Source organism: Ptychodera flava (assembly GCF_041260155.1).
Source record: "Ptychodera flava strain L36383 chromosome 3 unlocalized genomic scaffold, AS_Pfla_20210202 Scaffold_25__1_contigs__length_14229661_pilon, whole genome shotgun sequence".
Lineage (NCBI taxonomy): Eukaryota > Metazoa > Hemichordata > Enteropneusta > Ptychoderidae > Ptychodera > Ptychodera flava.
This window is the reverse complement of record NW_027248279.1, coordinates 11,668,214-11,687,573: the sequence shown is the minus strand read 5'-3', so window position 1 is coordinate 11,687,573 and position 19,360 is coordinate 11,668,214. Positions and strand designations below refer to the sequence as shown.

The following is a 19,360-nucleotide window of genomic DNA, read 5'->3' as shown; positions in this document are numbered from 1 at the left end:
GAATCTTCCTTACAAAGCATAAGCTTACGTCGTGTTTCGAGTTTTAACCAGGATACACATCACGAATTGTGTAGTACGATCTACAAGTTTTTTCAAGATGTTAGTCCTGACGTTAAACCAAAGTGTTCTCCACGTATTTATTCACCAATGTTGTAATCGTCTGTCTTTCGATGTTAAACCGAAGATTACCCACCATGTCTGCTTGAATATCACATGTAAATTTCGACGACTTACGTAAGCCAGGTGCCCCTGGGCAAGGGCAGTTCAAGTTTTTATTGAAAAGGTCCGCTGCCGACAGAAGTAGAGCATGAAATCAAACGATTTTCTAGCGTGATATACTTTTGACACCTTCAATGCCAATTTAAAGGTCCTCTCCTCCTTCCTCAAGTGTCTTTACTCCTGGTTTGTACATTTCCACTGGAGGAAAAAACTTTTCCTTCATGTGCCACGCATGACAATAGACTGGAAGCGAGAATTTGATCAGACGCGTATCTCAGACCAGATATGAACTGAAAATGCTCACGTGTTTCATTATATATTGCATTTATGTGCAAGTTTGAACCTTTGCTACATGCTTTGCTACATTTAAAGTGTTATGATCAACACAATGAATTTCACCACAGATCAATTCTAAAGGTCATTAGTATTCAAATATGTAATTAGCTGAAATAAAAATAACTAATTTCTTTGAGTACTGTCATTGTATCACAATATAGCATGTGTAATTACCTTTGGTCAAGTCCTTCAAGCTCTATATGCCAAACCGTGAAAGCTTGTTAGCTATTTATGCAAATTATGAATTAGCTGACATGAAAATGCAAAATGACTTTCAATACTGTTATAACCTGGTATAATGATCAATGTACACAGCATGTTTCGCCAAATTTTATCAAGTAAATGCCAGTATATATCCCTAATTTGGAAGGTTCATTAAATATGCATATTGGGAATTGGCTGAAAAAAATGTCAAATGACTTTCAATAATCTTGTATCATAGTATCTTTAATGTACATAGCAAGTTTTGCCAACTTTGGTCAAGTCAAAACAGATAAATATCGCTAATAAATGCGGGATATCGGACCGCAGGCGGGCGAAGATTGCATTATAAGCGCGCCAACCCAAACTCACTGCATGGACATCACATTTACGAAATCGAAGTCCAAAGTCAACTACGTCATTGTTAGAATAAGAGAGGTTTTCCATCACACGGGAGCATACCACCACAAATTTTGCACAGATGGCGTTGCACTGGCATTGAAAAAGGGTGCATGGGAGCATGGGAACGCGGGCAGTTTCCCTCGCTGTAGGTAGGAAATGCATTGAGCAAGACACACTTCCGGGTTCGCAAAAAAACGAGGATCCCATTTACGGGGCGCTCAAATATAACTATTTGCTGTGATACATAGCAGAGGCGTATATGTTTGTGATGCTGAGAATAACATCAGTAAATAAATGACGGGTTTTAAAAGTTGACGTTTTTTGCGATGAAACAGACTTCTGAAGGTAGCTCGCTTGGGGAACACGTCATCCCGGCCGCTGTCCGCTTTGACCCCAGTAATTCACACTGGTTTGGTCGGCCCCAGGTACCCAAGTCACTTCGACCCCGTCACACTTTTGCCTACATGTCCACGGAGACGATTCAACATGTTCCACAACAAAGCCAAGACAAAAATTGAAAATATCAATAAAATGGCTTCACAAAGGCTGAAATACACGATACTCGATGAAGTATGAAGTTTATGAAATGAAATCAAAATTGACAACACAAGTGTTTGTCTCGGGTAATACCACTTGAAGTTGTTTTTTCCATACAGTGCAGTATTTGTCAGTGACAAATTAATCTTTGCAATACATTTTTTTGCGATGAGCTGGAAATTTGATTAATATCGAGTTAATGTACATAAATATTCCGTTATTTACTGGGAAACGTTTATTTTCTCGATCCGCTATCTGCGGACTACGTGCTGAAGTACATTGACTGTTCATGTCAACGATCGTTTCTCCCTCTGCAGAGTTTCTGTATCCCGTTCAACAACGCTGTACCTCGATCACACGATAGTGACGCTATGTAGCTGTGCAGTATTGAAACTTATCATAAAATGGCCACCTCGTCTAACAGTAACACGTATTGTCGGGATTATCGTACGGAAAAAAGACTGCAAAAGTAAGACTTATGAATCTTCATCAGAATTGAACACATCATGATTGTACACGAGTATCAACCGTGAATGCACGTTGAGCTCGGCAGTTACACAAGCATGGTACGCTACATGCATAGCCCTACGAGTATGGCGACAGTGTCCGGCTTTGGCTACGCCGCCTACCGGAGGTGGGAGGCGGCGTAGCCAAAGCCGGACACTCTCGTCATACTCGTAGGGCTAGCTACATGCACTGCCGCGATGCCGATCGTATGCATTCCAAGGCCTATCCCGGAATTTGTTTCACAAACAACCTCAAACGGAGAGCAAACATACTTCTATGGACAGTGACGAACACGTTTCTTGGCGAAGCAAATTCAAAACAGTGCAGAAGTACATGAAGTAGGTCATGGCCTTGGACTCTGTGCACGAACCTGATTGGACACTTCAATACCTTTGACCCAAAGTTATCATTCATCAGCACTTCCATGCCATGAGGCTAGGTAGAGAACGTATGTACTCATTTCTGGCGATCGAACAGCGAGGGAAACAATCAATTACCAAGGATAAAGCTAATTTGCTAAACGATATTTTATCTTGAATAGTGAGTTGAATGAGTAATAAAATATCATATTTTTAATGTTCAATACGAGGTTGAAACACGGAGGGACCGTGGTTGAAACCAGTGCTATCCAGCTGTAGCCAACCTGGACAAGCACATTTCACAGCGCCCTCAAACAGTCGATTGTTTTCACTTGTCATGCGACGTAACAGAAAAATTAAAACTTTCATAACTTCATTAATATCCAAGCCACGCCCACCAAAACCTTTTCAGTTCTAGCCATTTGAATTCTGAAGATGTCTACCAAATTTGACTGAAATACGTTCAGCCGTTTTTGAGAAAAGGACCAACAGACAGACAGACAGACAGACAGACAGACAGACAGACAGACAGACACACAGACAGACAGACAGACAGACAGACAGACAGACATCGCTGCGACATATGCTCACGTGTTCACACGTGAGCAAAAAATGAAGCCATGCGTAAAAGGTTAGAGGCGTATCGTCTTGCAGGGAACACAATTAATATTTGATTTTCATGTCCGTGTATAATTTCAATTCTGTCGAGGGTCTATGCTTTGAAAAAAGAAGAATCATAGCATTGCACACTGGGAAGTATCGCTCACAAAAACGCCCACCTTTATTCACTACTTCACAGTACAATTTACTTTTACACATCAAAGAATGAGTCTCGAAAACCGAGGCTATAACTATAGGTTCAGAAACCAGTTTTAGCAGGCTGACACAAAATATCTCTTTGCAGATTCGTCCCCGTTTCTGTCAATGCCAACATAAATGTCAACGTCGCATACTCATTTCTACAGCTTTCCAAGTCTGCAATAGAGCATGGATGTAAACATCTATTTCAAGTTGTTACATCAATGAAGTTTTTACAGAAACGTTTAGATTAGAACTGGGTTGGAGTATTGTCTCGGCACAAATCATGACGTCTTCCCTTCGACACTGAGACCAAATGCGTTTTCCAGTAACATTAACGACATACAGACTGTACGGCTACAGTACAGTTGCAGCAACAGGTCCTACTTTTATGCTATGAGTTCAGATTGCTTCTTGTGTACCACCTGGGAATGACGATGCGTTTTGATATGTCAATTCAAGACAAGACTGACAAGAGAAGTGAATGTCAGAGTCGGTTTTGAACTGACTGGTTACGGGACATGTATACTTATCACTACGGTTATTTTACAACAATATTGAGTCAAATCGTACTTACACACGGATCTAATGTTGAGGAGGGTCACTCAAAAAATGGAAAGCTACAAGGGGGTTGCTCAAAAGTGGAGAACAAGAGGGGGCTATTCAATTTTGTTGATATGTACTTAAGCATTTAGTGAAGTATGAATTAATACAACAATAATAGTAAAGAACAGCAATATGTATGCTTGAGATATGTATGTTCATACCCGGTATATGTACACACACACACACACCCACATACACACCCACACACCACACACATATATATATATATTATATATATATATATATATATATATATATATATATATATATATATATATATATATATATATATATATATATATAATATATATTATATATATATTATAAGTTAACTAATGATCGTGTTGGAGACCGCTGCTTACCTGCTACTACGACCAAGGAGCTGATACGTCCAGCTGACAGCGGTCGTAGTAAGTTTATACTTGGCAAACGCCAGCACACCGGACTACAAACAGCCGCTACACAAAGAAAACGTGTCTTTGTGAGCAGATTGAGGCCAGAAACTGATACAGAGCATCTTGTGCGATACATACGAGAAACCATGCGTATTGATACCATTGACTGTGATAAGCTTAAGACGAAATATGATTCCTACGCTTCGTTTTGTATTGCTGTGAGACCGGATAATTTTGAGTCATTGATGAACCCTGATGTTTGGCCGGAAGGTGTTCTAATTCGAAAATTCTACCAACCCGTAAATCCTAGATGGATGAACTTCGTATTGCATCCTACAACTGTCGTTCTATCAAGAATTCGTTGCAAGCTGTAAGAGATTTGTGCAAATGTCATGATATGTGCCTATTACAAGAACACTGGCTTACTAAGGATGACATTTCTTTTTTATCCTCCGTTCATGACGACTTTGATTACTTTGGTGAGTCCCCTGTTGACACAAGTGAGAATATCATTGGTCGACCGTTTGGGGCGTTGCAATTTTATGGCGTAAGTCTATTGGTCACGTCGTTAAGTAAGATCATTTCATGATAATAGAATAATTGGTATTGAAATAGATAATGTCAATAGTAAATTGTTAATTCTTTGTGTTTACATGCCCACTTGTAGTAGGGAAAATAATGATGTTTTTGCAGAGTGTTTAGCAAAAGTTCACTCAATTGTTCAGTCTTCTGACAATTATAGTACAATGATAACTGGTGACTGGAATGCTGATTCCATATCTTTTGGTAAGTTATTACAAAGTTTTTGTGATGAATATAACTACTGTATTTCTGACAGGGCTTTTCTACCCGAAAACTCATTCACGTACGTAAGTGATGCCCATGGTACTACCTCTTGGTTAGACCACTTATTTCTTCGTATACGGCTCATAACTGTATCAAGTCTATGGATATTATGTATGATGTGATATCATCTGACCATCTTCCACTTAGTGTTGTGTGCGATATTGGCGTCTTACCCTCATGTCAGAGTAGTCATAGTGATGAAAGCGAAGCAGATTCTCGGGTGAATTGGGCTAGGATCAGCAAAAGCAGCATGATATTTACTTTAATATTACTGATAGGCTCCTATCTGATATCACCATTCCTACAGAGGCATTGTGCTGTAAAGATATCCATTGCAAAAATCCTATGCACGCAAAGAGTATTTGTAGTTTCTATGACAATATTATCAACAGTCTTTTCGCTGCTGGCACTCATATTATGTCAAAAACTCACAGTAAGGATTGTAATATTATAGGATGGAATGACCATGTGAAAGAGGTCCATTCTATTGCGCGTGATTCTTTTAAGCTTTGGCGTGATTCTGGGAAGCCTAGGAGTGGTCCATTGTATGACCTTAAACGACGTACACATGCGCGCTTCAAGTATGCTTTGCGGCTGTGCCGCCGTAATGAGGAACAGATGAAAGCTGATGCCATGGCGACTAATCTCTCCTCTGGTAATTGTAAGAAATTTTGGAATTCTGTCAATAGTAAGAAAAATCACATGTCTAGACCAAATAATATTAATGGCTGCTCAGGTGATGAAGACATTGTTGAAATGTGGCGTAACCATTATTGTGGCATTTGTAGCTCTGTAAACAATACTAAAGATAAGAAATTTGTATATGATGCTATTGACAACTGCACTCTGGGAGATAATTTCACTATCTTCCCTGGTGATATTCGTGATGCTATTGCCAACCTCCAGGCTAACAAAAGTCCTGGTTCTGACTTTCTTTCATCCGAACACTTTATGTATGCCAGCAGTAAAGTTTCAACTCTGCTCAGTATGTGCTTTACGGCCATGTTAGTTCATGTAGTTTGCCCCGAAAGACTTTCGAACACTATTCTAGTTCCAATCACCAAAGATAAAAATGGTGACATAACTGACAAGAACAACTATCGTCCTATTGCTCTCTGTACTGTTACTTCTAAAATTCTTGAGTTAGTAATATTGCGTCATATTGAATCATATCTTGGACGACAGACTACCAGTTTGGTTTCAAATCAGGTCACTCCACTGATATGTGTGTTTTTATTTTGAAGGAAATAATTCATTTTTACAGAAGTTATGGCAGCAATGTATTTATTACCTTCATGGATGCCTCTAAGGCCTTTGACAGAGTTAACCATTGGACACTTTTCAAAAAGTTAATCCAGCGTAATATTCCTGTTTTTATAGTTAGATTCCTTGTTTGTTGGTAAAGAACTCAAGTCATTGCTATTCGTTGGGGTGCTCGTAGATCGAATAGTTTTACTGTGACAAATGGTGTCAAGCAAGGTGGTATACTGTCACCTAAGCTTTTTAATGTTTATATGGACGACTTGAGTATTCTCTTAACAAATTCGAATACAGGCTGTAATATCGGTGGTGTTTTTGTAAATCACTTACTGTATGCAGATGATATCTGCTTAATTAGTCCTTCTGCAAAAGGTACACAGAAATTGATAGATGTTTGCACTTGCTATGGTGGTATACATGACATCATTTTTAATAGCAAAAAGACTAACTGCATGTGTATTTTTCCTAATCACAGTAGGATGTGTAAAATTCCTTCTGTGTATCTCAACGGTGTTAAATTAGAAGTGTTTCTAAGAAAAAATACCTTGGTGTTGTCTTATCTGATCGCTTTAGAGATGGCGATGACATCGAGCGACAGACGAGATATCTTTACATTTCAGCAAATATGTTGATGAGAAATTTCTGCAAGTGTACGTTTCATGTTAAGTGTGTTCTATTTAAAGCGTATTGTTACCAGCTATATGGAGGACCACTCTGGAGTAATTACTCTGTGGCTATTATGCGTAAATTGAAAGTTGCATACAACAATGCTGAACGACTCTTATTGGGTTATGAAAAACGGAGTAGTGCGAGTTCAATGTTTGTATCTAATAGTATCAATAACTTTGACGCTCAAATGCGTAAACAGATTTATGGTTTGAGAGAGAGCGACTTTGAACAGTAGTAATACAATTGTACGTACATGTGACTTATTGTACTTCAAGTCTGATATAGTTAAGGTTTGGAATAAGCTTCTTTTTGTTTGACTGATTGTTTTTCTTTTCAACCAGTATGCAAGAGAACAATTAATTCTTCAAAAAGTCTGTAATAACATTTCACAACATTTATATGGACTTTTAAGTCCGAATAAAGTTTTATAATAATATATATATATAATCAATAGGACGTGAGCAGTTGATCCCCAGTGGAGAGTGGAGTGGAATAATATAGAAAACTTGATTGATACACACTACCACACCCAGTTGTTTGGTCCGAACGTATTTTAATGAACTTGTGACACAACGTTTCGCTCCAAAACTGGAGCTTCTTCAGGTGTACTGTATAACGGAAAATACAAAGATCGTGCTTATAAATAAATGCTGTACATTAAGAAATCATTGCTTTACAAAACTTTAAACTGTGGAATTGTTTGAGAAAGTCGATCGATTGGAAATGATATGTAATTATGTGAAAAAAGTACCGACCTTGCAGTCCGACGCCCAAGGTTGGAATCTGGCGTGCGGATATGCAGGTGAATGGCTATTTATACCTCCGGGAAATGGACTGAGAGGGCGCTTTGGGAACTTATTTGAATATTGGACGGATTAAAGTTTTGTAAAGCAATGATTTCTAATGTACAACATTTATTTATAAGCACGATCTTTGTATTTTCCGTTATACAGTACACCTGAAGAAGCTCCAGTTTTGGAGCGAAACGTTGTGTCACAAGTTCATTAAAATACGTTCGGACCAAACAACTGGGTGTGGTAGTGTGTATAAATCCAGTTATATATATATATATATATATATATATATATATATATATATATATATATATATATATATATATATATATATATATATATATATATATATAATACAGGTGGTTTCAAGTAGAAACTAAAATCTCATTACACTATGTGTTTCACGTTATTGTGATCTTCAGACGACAATTATCAGCGATTCGACGTGGCAAGCCTTATGTTAGAGGCTAGTACTGAGTACTATTTTCAGTATTCCTGATTAAAGATTGATATACCTGCCTGATCATTCATGAGAAACGTCTACTTTCTATATTCTACATTGTATAGGTTACCGATAGGGGAAAATGTGTAAAGCAAGCTAAATCTAATTCTATAAAGTTTAAAACCATGTATGTCTGTCGCTATTTTTCGTTTTCAAAAAATGTAATCTTCATTGAAATCAGTAAACTGGAATATAAGTTTTGGAATACTGTCTCAGATTTCTGTTCCTTTGAGTTTTTTATACGAAAAAAATCTGAAAAAAATACTCCCCAAGTGCCACCAAATAACACCATTTTAATCTCTATTTTTCAAAAGCTCCAACGGCAGGAGGGGGGACCCCCCCTCCTGACCTCCCCCCGCGACCGCTTGCGTGGTCGCTTGTGGTGCTTTCACACCACATCTTCGCCCTCTTGTAAAAAATCCTACGGAGAACACTGCATGTCATCAGAGCACTGGATACAGACCTGTACATCAGCCCCTGTCACAGCAATGGAACCTCTTTAATCAGTATCTGTACAGGGCCTGTCGCAGCAGCAATCCATTTACTGTATAGATATTTAACTTTCCCATTTTAGGGGGGGGGCAGAGGGGGTCACTCAAAATTTCTGTAACAGAGAGGGGGGTTACTCAAACACGTCATGGTTGGCAGGGGGGTTACTCGAAATTTTGGAGTTTCTAAAGCAATTCCTCCGACCCCCCCCCCCAGGCCGTAAATAATGACGGCTCCCTTAGTTATGAAGATTTTTATCTGTGGGCCCATAGCTGTGGTGTTTTCAGACAGGATTCCCGCCTTTTACGGGCTGGTTTGACTTTTACGATTTTTACCCGCCACCACAGCTATGGGATATTGCATAGACTAGCGTCCAAATCCGCCGCAAGCACCCTTTGCGCAAGTTTGTTCGACGATATTTCGAAAAAGTTTCCATCCAAATTACAAATTGCCAACACTCATCGACAGCTTGGTTATTAGGGACTCACCACGACCAGAAATCCGCTCAAAATTCACTGAAATATCACCTTTTTTCTAGCCTTACCCGACATGACTACCCGGAGACCGCCATTTTGCTTGCGCACAACTGTTGGCCGAGGCTCAAAGTAGCTCTGCATGGCAGGGCTGTGTGTTACCGGCGTTATACGGGTGGTGGGAGGCCGTATAACGCCGGTAACACACAGCCCTGCCATGCAGAGCTAGGTTCAAAGCAGCACGTCACTACAGTAACGTAGGATGACCTCTCAACTTCTAAACACAAACTGAGAGATTATGGCCGGCATCCGCACCCCATGAACAATCACAAATCCTAGAACTGAACTTTTCCCCCAAGTAAAAGTTTGATTTCAGTTTTGTGAGACTGGCAATGTCTATATTTGTGTCAACATATTCAGTTTCGTAGAAGCATTTCATTTACATCTGTTTTAAAAGTCACACACTGAAAAGAATGCTTTTCTCATGGCATTTGTTATTAAAAAGTATTTTCTAACGGTTTACAAATGATCAGTGACATAATTTGCTTGATTACCCGGAGAGATTGCTTTGCGCAGACTCATTAGAATAACAAGTTGTATTGTTCCGTCCTAGACAGTTGACCAATGTACAGTAGAGTGCCAATTTACCAAAGGATTGTAACATAGGGGATGTTTGATAATTAGTTTTTAAGCGTGAAGCTCTACGGTAAATGATGAAGTGTCGGCAATTTTTTTAAAAAGAAATCAATACCAAACAAATTAGACTTAGTAGAATTTCGCTGTTAGGAAGTTTATTCAAATATTTTGAAAAAATACAACTACAAATTTAATTTTATTCATTCAAAATAATTCATTTCGTCATAATTAAAAAATAACTTAAAGTGGTGAAAATTGATTAGAATATATAATTACAATTGATATAATTTTCTCAGTTACAATGCTGTGCAGAATATAACAATTTGCTAAAGGACCTTAAATTGAATCTTAAAATCTCAAAGGAAATGCACATTTGAGATATTTTGTCTGTTCATAATTTTTTACAAACGTTTTAGCAAAAGTCAAAATCATGACGTCTTCGCTATTGCTCATTTTTGTCATTAGTTTTTGATCAGTAATCGTTTAATGCTGTTGCAGAAAAAACAGGAAAATTGTCAGCACTGCATCTGAATATGAGTTTAAGACGTTGTAAGACATAAAGGGTTATTTTCAGGTTATTAACACTGTAAACGGTGAAAAATGATAAACAGAAAATCAATAAAAAACATAATTTCATACCTAACAATAAATATCTAAGTCAGAAAAGCAGATCAGTAAATCAGTAAATCCGTTCACGCAGATATCTCAGACATGCCAGGAGCGATTTCATTCAAACTTGGTACAAGGATTACTTCATATGTCATACATATGCACGTCAATTTTTTTATTTGATACCATTCAATATGGCCGCCAGGCGGCCATTTTATTACGAATTTTCATGTACAGAGCCATAACTCAGACAAGTTGCAACCGATTTTATTCAAAGTTGGTACAAGGACATTGACCAATGTCACGGATATGCATGTTGATTTGTTTTGTGATACAATCCACTATGGATGCCGTGCGGCCGTTTTGTTACGATTTTTTTATGTACAAAGCCAGAACTCGGGCATATCTCAACCGATTTTATTCAAAGTTTTTACAAAGACATTGACCTATGTCATGCATAGGCACGTCAATTTGTTTTGTGATATGATCAAATATGGCCCCAAGGCGGCCATTTTGTTACAATTTTTTCATGTCCTTAGCCAACACTCGGGCACGTCTCAACCGATATCACCAATTTTATTTAAACTTAGTACAAGGACATTGACTTATGTCATATTATACATAGGCACATTGATTTGTTTTGTGATACGATCCAATATGGCCGCCAGGCGGCCATTTTGTTACAATTTTTTCATGTCCTTAGCCAACACTCGGGCACGTCTCAACCGATATCACCAATTTTATTCAAACTTAGTACAAGGACATTGACCTATGTCATAGTATACATAGGCACATTGATTTGTTTTGTGATACGATCCAATATTGCCGCCGTGTGGCCATTTTTTTAGGATTTTTTCATGTCTGGAACCATAACTCAGACATGTATCAAGCAAATTTATTCAAAGTTGGTACAAGGACATTGATTAATGTTATACATACGTACGTCGATTTGTTTCACGATATGGTCCAATATGGTCACATTGTGGCAATTTTGTTATGGTTTTTTCATGTCGAAAGCCATAACTCTGGCAAGTCTCAACTGATTTTATTCAAACTTGGCTCTTATACTACTGACATAGACTTATGTCATACATATACGTGTTGATTTTTTAAACAGAAAGATCAAATATTGCTGCATGGCGGCGATTTTGTTACGATTTTCTCATGTACAGAGCCATAACTCAGATATATTTCCACCAGTATCATTCAAAGTTGGTACAAGGACATTGACCTACTTCATACATATGCTCGTCAATTTGTTTCACGTCATGTAGCTGTATCATATCACTTATTGAAGTTTCGTAATTAGGCTAATATGTCAAGAAATACTGCAAATTTCATGAAACTTTGTACAGATGTTAAACTCACATTGCTCTAACATTGAAAAAGACATTTATCAGTGTCACTTTAATTAATTTGTAATTGCATATGTAATGAACTTTCCTAATTAGAGTGATGTATCCACAAATACAATGTCAAATTTGATGAACTTGATACAGATGTTGATCTCATAGTGTTGTAAATACTGCATCAAACTTTATGAAATATGGTACCGGTGATAATCTGTTAGTGTTAGGATAGTATGCAAAAATGTTTTGCAACATCCTGTTGATTAATTCCTAGTTGACTCATTCAATGAACTTTAGGATGGTGGCCCACATTGGTTTTATGTTTTCATAACCATGGAACGCATTCTTGGCCATTGAGCACCATCTGTATCAAAGTATTTTTATCACAGACCTAATTAATGAAGAGGACTCTATCCTCTCTGAGGACATGTAATCAAAGTACCCATTAACAAGTGGGGACCAGTTTGATTGCCTAATTCGCCAGTTATACTTTGCTGTAATCTTCAGTTATACTTGCTGTTGCGTTCGTTGTTGACTTTGCCAAAGTTAATCTGGTAATATTCTTGTGACATCGTCCACAGATAAGTAATTTACCCTTGCTTACTTGGCAAGTTAGGCACTCAAACTCATCAGATAATAGACTAAATTACCACCTTGCTTTCTTTGGCGAATTGGGCAATCAAACTGGTCAGATAATAGATGCAGCATGCTGATAAAACGCTTACACAAGATTGTCAAGGGCAGTGCAAGACGAAAACACCAAAGTTTGGTAGAATAAACCTTTATTAGCAATACAACAAAACACCTACCCACCCCTGTGGACGGACACATAGGCTATCCCCTATGCTGTAACACGAGTCTCTATATCATCATTCAAACTGAAGACACTGGCAGCTTTGAATGTTAACTCAGGTTGTTTACCAATAACAATGTATCATGCTCTAAGATGTCATAAAAAACGAAACCCCTTGCAGAGAGAGACTGTAGGACTTTTTTAAATGTGAGGGACATTACATGCACATAAAATAAGTCGACATCCAATTTATCTCATTTAAGGCAAGTTGTCCTCGCCTATCATAAGTACCCCTACTTTGTGGTAATACAGACAATTGGCATGACAATCAGAGATCAAAAGTTACAACCAATATGAACGGCAGCGATGCCTGTATGTGAAAATATATTTCGGATTCCTTGCATATACGATCAGAGAATGCAACGTAAAAGACTCACCCAATGCTGTAAACGAAGGGGTGCGAGATCCGATGCTTCGATGGGTTTTTGAAAACCAGTTCTCTTTTTTTTGAGAAGAGATTTGTAGAATAATTGTGGTTGCGGATGCAGTGTCTCAGCATCAGTGAGACGTTTGTTGTTCGTGCAAAATTTGTAAAAACCAGTCAATTCCACAGTTAATAATGTATATGATAGTTTGTGTGAACACTTATGAACAAACATGGCTGAGAAACATTCATAATGATACAAGGAAGTGTGGGATGCAGAGGAATAAGCTCCGAACTTACAGACTTTTTAAGACAAAATTTGAATTTGAAAGTTACTTGCTAGATATAAGATCTTTTACCTATAGGAGGTGGCTGACAAAACTAAGAATTTCGGATCACAACCTACAAATAGAACTGGGTAGAAGGTCAATTCCAAAAGTTCCTGCAAATGAAAGATTCTGCAAGTTTTGTAAGTCTTTAGTTGAGGATGAGTTTCATTTTGTTATAGAATGTCGAAAATACAGAACGTATCGAGATAGTCTATTTTCATCCACAAGTTTGTATAATCCTGGCTTTCTTGATTTGAATGACAGAGAAAAGTTCATGTATATCTTAACTAACAAAGATAAACTACCTCTTGCCAAATTTATTTCTTGTACTTTAGTTCCTCCCCCAGTAGCATCTTCATCCAGTGTTTGCTAAGTTTTGTAATTTTTGCCTTACCACACTCCTTGAGTGTGTTGTTGAGCAATAAAGTAAATTAAAGTAAAAACAACAGCTGTTTCATGACACAGGGGAAATGCAACCTTTCCACGCACATATGTTCATGTATCCACATATTCAACAAGATTAGAAGCACAATGGAAAACATTTGCCGATTCCTATTGTCTTTGAGGTCAGATTCCATCACAGCTTCCATACGAGGTCATCCCATTTAGTCTGAGTTAATCATTCGTCATTGTAAATAATTTATTTGAATATTCAGATTTAAAAAATGACACAGACAAAGCTTGGTGAGTTTTACAACCTCGTTTATTCAAACTTTATCATCATTCTACAACGAAATCAGTTAGTCTTTGTTTTATTTGTCATTTAAGTTCCGCTAATATCACTCTATTGATGATTTTATTCTGAAGAAATGTTCACACACATGATACATTTCAGCGTATTAATATAGAGTATCTCCAGTTACTTCCCGCTTGTTGAATCGCAGCGTCGTGCCAGCGTTACAACTTTCTGTATCCACCCAGTTCCCCCAACGACCATAGGGGCTACTGTTCTTGTCATAACCCCAGACTATTTGTTGACCTGTTCAGCCTATTCCATGGTGTGGATAATCTGGATAAGTGCCAGTCTGTGGGAAGACATAAATCAATGTTATTATATGTACGTACATTTTCAACATCGGTTAAATCAATAATTTCAGATGCTCAAGTTAGTTCTTTCTCACACAAATAACGGTGGCTTTTTCTCGTCTCTTAGAATTTTTTCAAAGTTCTCCATCACCCCAAGACTTAGCATGCTGTTATGACGTCTGTGACTATATTCTTCAAAACACCTTGATTATGAATGTTGGAATCAAACTTCATATTATTCTTAAGCATGAATAAGAGATGACTATGTACAATGGTGTGTAACTTTTAGGCTGTAATCACTTTATTGACAAACAAATTGCCAAACCAAACTATAAATTAAGGTAAACATTACAACTATTGTGATCTGTTATTTGAATAGTGAATGCAGTCATATAGGTGATAGCATTATTTACTGTAAATTGTGATCTCTGCTGTTGGGCAGAATTGCCCCTGAGGCTGCCCTTTGCCCATTTCAGCGATGTATAAATTGCTCTGATAAAGTTTGTGTGCGATGTGTGATAGCGAGTGTGTGAGTGTGCGTACTTCGTGAACTCAACAGCAGTGTGCATGGGTCGCAGTCGGAATAATTTCAACAATTTAGCTCGTTTATTGAACCACTCTTTTCCGCCTAGGGTGTGGATTTGACCGAGCGCATTTGACGGTGACGCTTCGCTATGTGATTGGATGCCTTACGTTGTGTGTTCGAATTGGATTAAAAGTTTACTGAAATTTCATCGAATCACTTGAAACCCTCGTCAAAATGATTGTTGTCAGGTTAAAAGGTATTCTTTTTAAAGTTAAAAGGTCATACGACAAATTATATATCAATTAGGATGATGCGGACTATGACACCCAGGGTGAGGGTCACAGTTTTTTTGTGCTTGAATTTTTGGCAGGTCACTTGTTTTTTGTTTTTTTGCTAACACTTTTGTAGGGTCACCATCACAGGCATCACTGAGTAGTTTGTGAAAGTGTAGTTTATGCTGTGAGTTTATGCTACGTTCTGACCTTCTGATACGTAGCCTTACCAACGCTACATATCACAACGTCAGAACGTACAATAAACTCACAGCATAAACTACACTTTTACAAAGTACCAAGTCAACATAACGCCTGTGGTGGTCACCATTCTTCACGCAGCGTTATTTTAAAAGTACTCTGCCCTCTCCCTCTGCCCACCGGGCAATTTCTGTCACGTATATCTGCGCGAGCGTGTAAGGGTTCAAATTTTGTGTGATATTATGGCATATGTATTGATCTGCATCTAAATTTACTTATTGATAAACACTCTATTGCAGATTATAGCAAGACCGTAAAGCAACACATTTAATCAAATGACGTTAGGATTTATGAAAATCAGTTTATAAACTTTTAAGATACTTTTACAATTTAAAGAACTATATTGATTATCGTCAAATTAGATTCGAACATTTTTTCCCAAACGATCGGGGAAACTGTATTAACAAATAACCGCAGAAAAAATAAAGTCATTATCCATGGATATGTTTGCTATTCCAGTAAATATTGTTTATTTGATATCAATAATTGAAGCCGTTCGGTATGTGAGTTTTAGTGTTACAAAGACTGCACTGTATAAATGCTAATATTGTCTATTACACACAGTTGAAAATAAGAGTCGATATAGAAAAATATAAGAAAACATCAAATATAAGAAAAGGATTGAAAGATACATGAAACTGTTTGCGAGCGATTGCTATAACTATTTTGAAAGAGTTTTTAAAACTTTTTGGGAAGCATTTAATAAGCTATAAATACGGAGGCACTGTATATACGGAGGCACTGTATATACGGAGGCACTGTGGACGGACTAAAGTTAGGGTAACGAACTCACTATCGGAGGATGGTGAGTTTGAGAACCGGTTCAAATCCCGGTAGATCCAGAGCCCGATCCAGAGTAGCGGATTCACTGTCAGAGGACGGTGAATTCTAGACTCTAGCTCGGTGTTGTGCCCTTGAGCAAGGCACTTTTCTCCTAGTGCTCTAGTGGACTAAATAAAAAAATACATTGCTGAAATATGTTCACATCGATAAAAGTTTCAAAATCATGTAGCTTGACATTGATAAAATAACATGACCCACCTGATACGTCCTCTGACTGTTCGTGGCGCTGCTTTTCAGGACAGCAATCAAACTGCGTTTCCCGCAAAATCCATCGATGTAACATTCTCCCTTCAGTCCTGTTGTCTTCATATAGTAGCCATAGTGTGACACAACATCAGCCGGTGAGGGCGCCCAGCCATAAACGACCTGGTAGGGTTTTTATTTCATCACACACTTTTAGTATCCAAAACACTTCAGTCCGCAACATGTTCTTAGAATTGAATAGTTCACCATTAAACCATACATTTTGTCAACATTTTGTAATACAATAGATTTCTTTAGTCTCACCTCTGTGTAAACATTGAGATCCAGTCCATTAGTGTAGATAGATCTGCTTGTTGAATTGGCAGCAACAAATCGAACACCGTCGTTCCTGAAATTTGGATAAAGCAAAATGATGCAATACCATTACCGAATTTGCCCACTCTTCCTGCTCAATAATATATGAAAGTTTACTTTAGTTTTTGCTTTCTAGTCTTGCTGTTGCTGCCTTCTTCTTGCTTGTCATTATGGTAAGCTGAAGTAATAAATATACACTAAGTTACCGAAATGTATTAACCTTTGAATGATCACCTTTCTCGAGTACTTTGTGTTAACGCTGAACAAAAGTGAGACAAGGCGGATGACTCACGAACCATAACAGCTAGACAAGAAACGCCTTTATAGTATTCAACAGAACAAAAACTACGGTTTGACGTGTATAGTTATACGGTGATGATAATTGCAATGAGGAGGAAGACGAAGGACGAAGTTGATGATGATGATGATGATGATGATGATGATGATGATGATGATGATGATGGTGATGGTGATGATGATGATGATGATGATGGTGATGATGATGATGATGATGATGATGATGATGATGATGATGATGATGGTGATGGTGGTGGTGATGATGATGATGATGATGATGGTGGTGGTGATGATGATGGTGATGATGAAGGTGATGATGGTGGTGATGATGATGGTGATGATGAAGGTGATGGTGGTGGTGATGATGATGGTGATGATGATGATGAAGGTGATGATGAAGGTGATTGTGGTGATGATGATGGTGATAATGATGGTGATGATGATGATAGCCGTAGTAAGAATAACAAATTGTTATGTATGCTTACCTTATTATGGATTGGTAGAATTCAGCGCCACTGCTATCACTATCAGGGCGTGCCATCATGTCGAAGACCCTTGTCCAGCCTCCTCCATTAAAATCCATTTCACAGTACACCTTTGTGTAAGGCAAGGAAAACAGTGAAATAAGGCAAATGAAGTGTCTTGACAAAAAGATACTTCTGTTTTGGAATCACGCCAAAATAATACGTCACATATTACTGGGTTTAATGCCTAAAGATGAACACGCGTAAGTGGATGTAAGTAATATATAGAGTTATGGATACCTTTGTCGCTTCTTTGACATTCGGGTCAGGATAAATCCAATATTGACCGCTTTCACGAACGCCACAGGTGTATAGGTCCTTGCAGGACTTCTCAGGCTGTGTGATAGTTCCCGGTTTAGTGTCATACATCAACAACCAGTCCTTCAGTAGGCAATTAATTCGAAAAGTTACAAATGATAAGTTTGCCATCACTTGTAGTCATCAAGTATAGCAAGCATGGCCATGCTTCAATCTTTTTGTACACCGTGAGTCCACAGATCTGTTTATGACTAGAAACTCGTACTTGATAAAAAGCCTTAGTGTATCTATCAAACATACTTTTAATTAAAATGTAAGTATGTTTATTGTCATTATGACTTGTACAAAACTGAAATCGTTTTTGAAAATTACTGACCACTTAATGTATTGCATTATAAATAGGTGAGAACTTTTAGTCACTCTCTTACGTTAATGACGATACGCCAATGGATAAATCGAAAACGGAAAGAAATGATGTGATGTCATTCTAATACGTATGATCAAGATGAACTAAGCAGTGAAAGGCTTATTAATTAATATTATTAATATAATTAAATTGACAAAAAGGCACATAATTTATTTAGTGTACGTACCTCGCCGTTGTATAGCCGAATCTGATTCTTGGAGAATTGCAACATGATATGAAAATCGGCTGTACAGTTGTCTTTACATTCTTGGGAGTTGCAACCACACGCCTGGTAGGAGTTGTCAGAAAAAATAGGCATATGAATGAAGTTTAGAGAACTCTAAATTGTCAAATTCACAGATTGCTGATTTCCAGATTTCCAGATGCACAAGAAAAAAAATTGTGTATAAAGATTTGTTTAAATACCTTGCTGCTTTCGAGTTATTGGCGGAACAATTAATCGGTCTATTGAGATCAAATAAGTATTAGGGAAATTGATATATCTGCATAGAAAAACTCACCATCTTAGTTGTTGATAGGCAAAGAGCTGCACACCAGAGGGAAACAACACGTACCGTCAGCGTTTTCAGATTGTAGTTAGGTGAAATGTCGCTGGAAAGTCACACTTCTGTTTTTCGTAAGATCACCGCGTTTTATAGCTTTGGCTGTTTCGTTCATGTTACATTTCGTGAGAGACACCATTGGAGGTAATTGATTAGTCCGCTCAAGATGGCATGAATTTCAATTAAGATGAAAGTAAACATATATTTTTATAGGTAATGTTTCATACTTTACAAGTATAAAGTTAATATTGTACAGTCCAACCTGCTTCAGTAAATGAAATGTAGGTGTCATT

At 37.7% G+C, this 19,360-nt stretch overlaps 1 protein-coding gene across 1 annotated transcript; it reads right to left on the bottom strand.

Moving 5' to 3' along the window:
• Nucleotides 1-17,797: 17,797 nt before the first annotated feature.
• Nucleotides 17,798-19,084, bottom strand: LOC139125148 (angiopoietin-1-like). Its single transcript, XM_070691253.1, has 4 exons — nucleotides 19,026-19,084; nucleotides 18,692-18,793; nucleotides 18,081-18,221; nucleotides 17,798-17,911 (listed from the first exon to the last, which is right to left on the bottom strand). The coding sequence occupies exons 1-4, from the start codon at nucleotides 19,026-19,028 to the stop codon at nucleotides 17,798-17,800; spliced, it is 360 nt and encodes a 119-aa protein (XP_070547354.1). The 5' UTR covers nucleotides 19,029-19,084.
• Nucleotides 19,085-19,360: the final 276 nt, after the last annotated feature.

Excerpts from the sequence above, each read along its gene's own strand:
- LOC139125148 (XM_070691253.1), bottom strand. Across the intron at positions 18,222-18,691 it reads TTCGGCTATACAACGGCGAG|GACTGGTTGTTGATGTATGA; the intron begins GTACGTACACTA and ends TGCCTACTGAAG. Across the intron at positions 17,912-18,080 it reads ATGTCAAAGAAGCGACAAAG|GTGTACTGTGAAATGGATTT; the intron begins GTATCCATAACT and ends CCTTACACAAAG.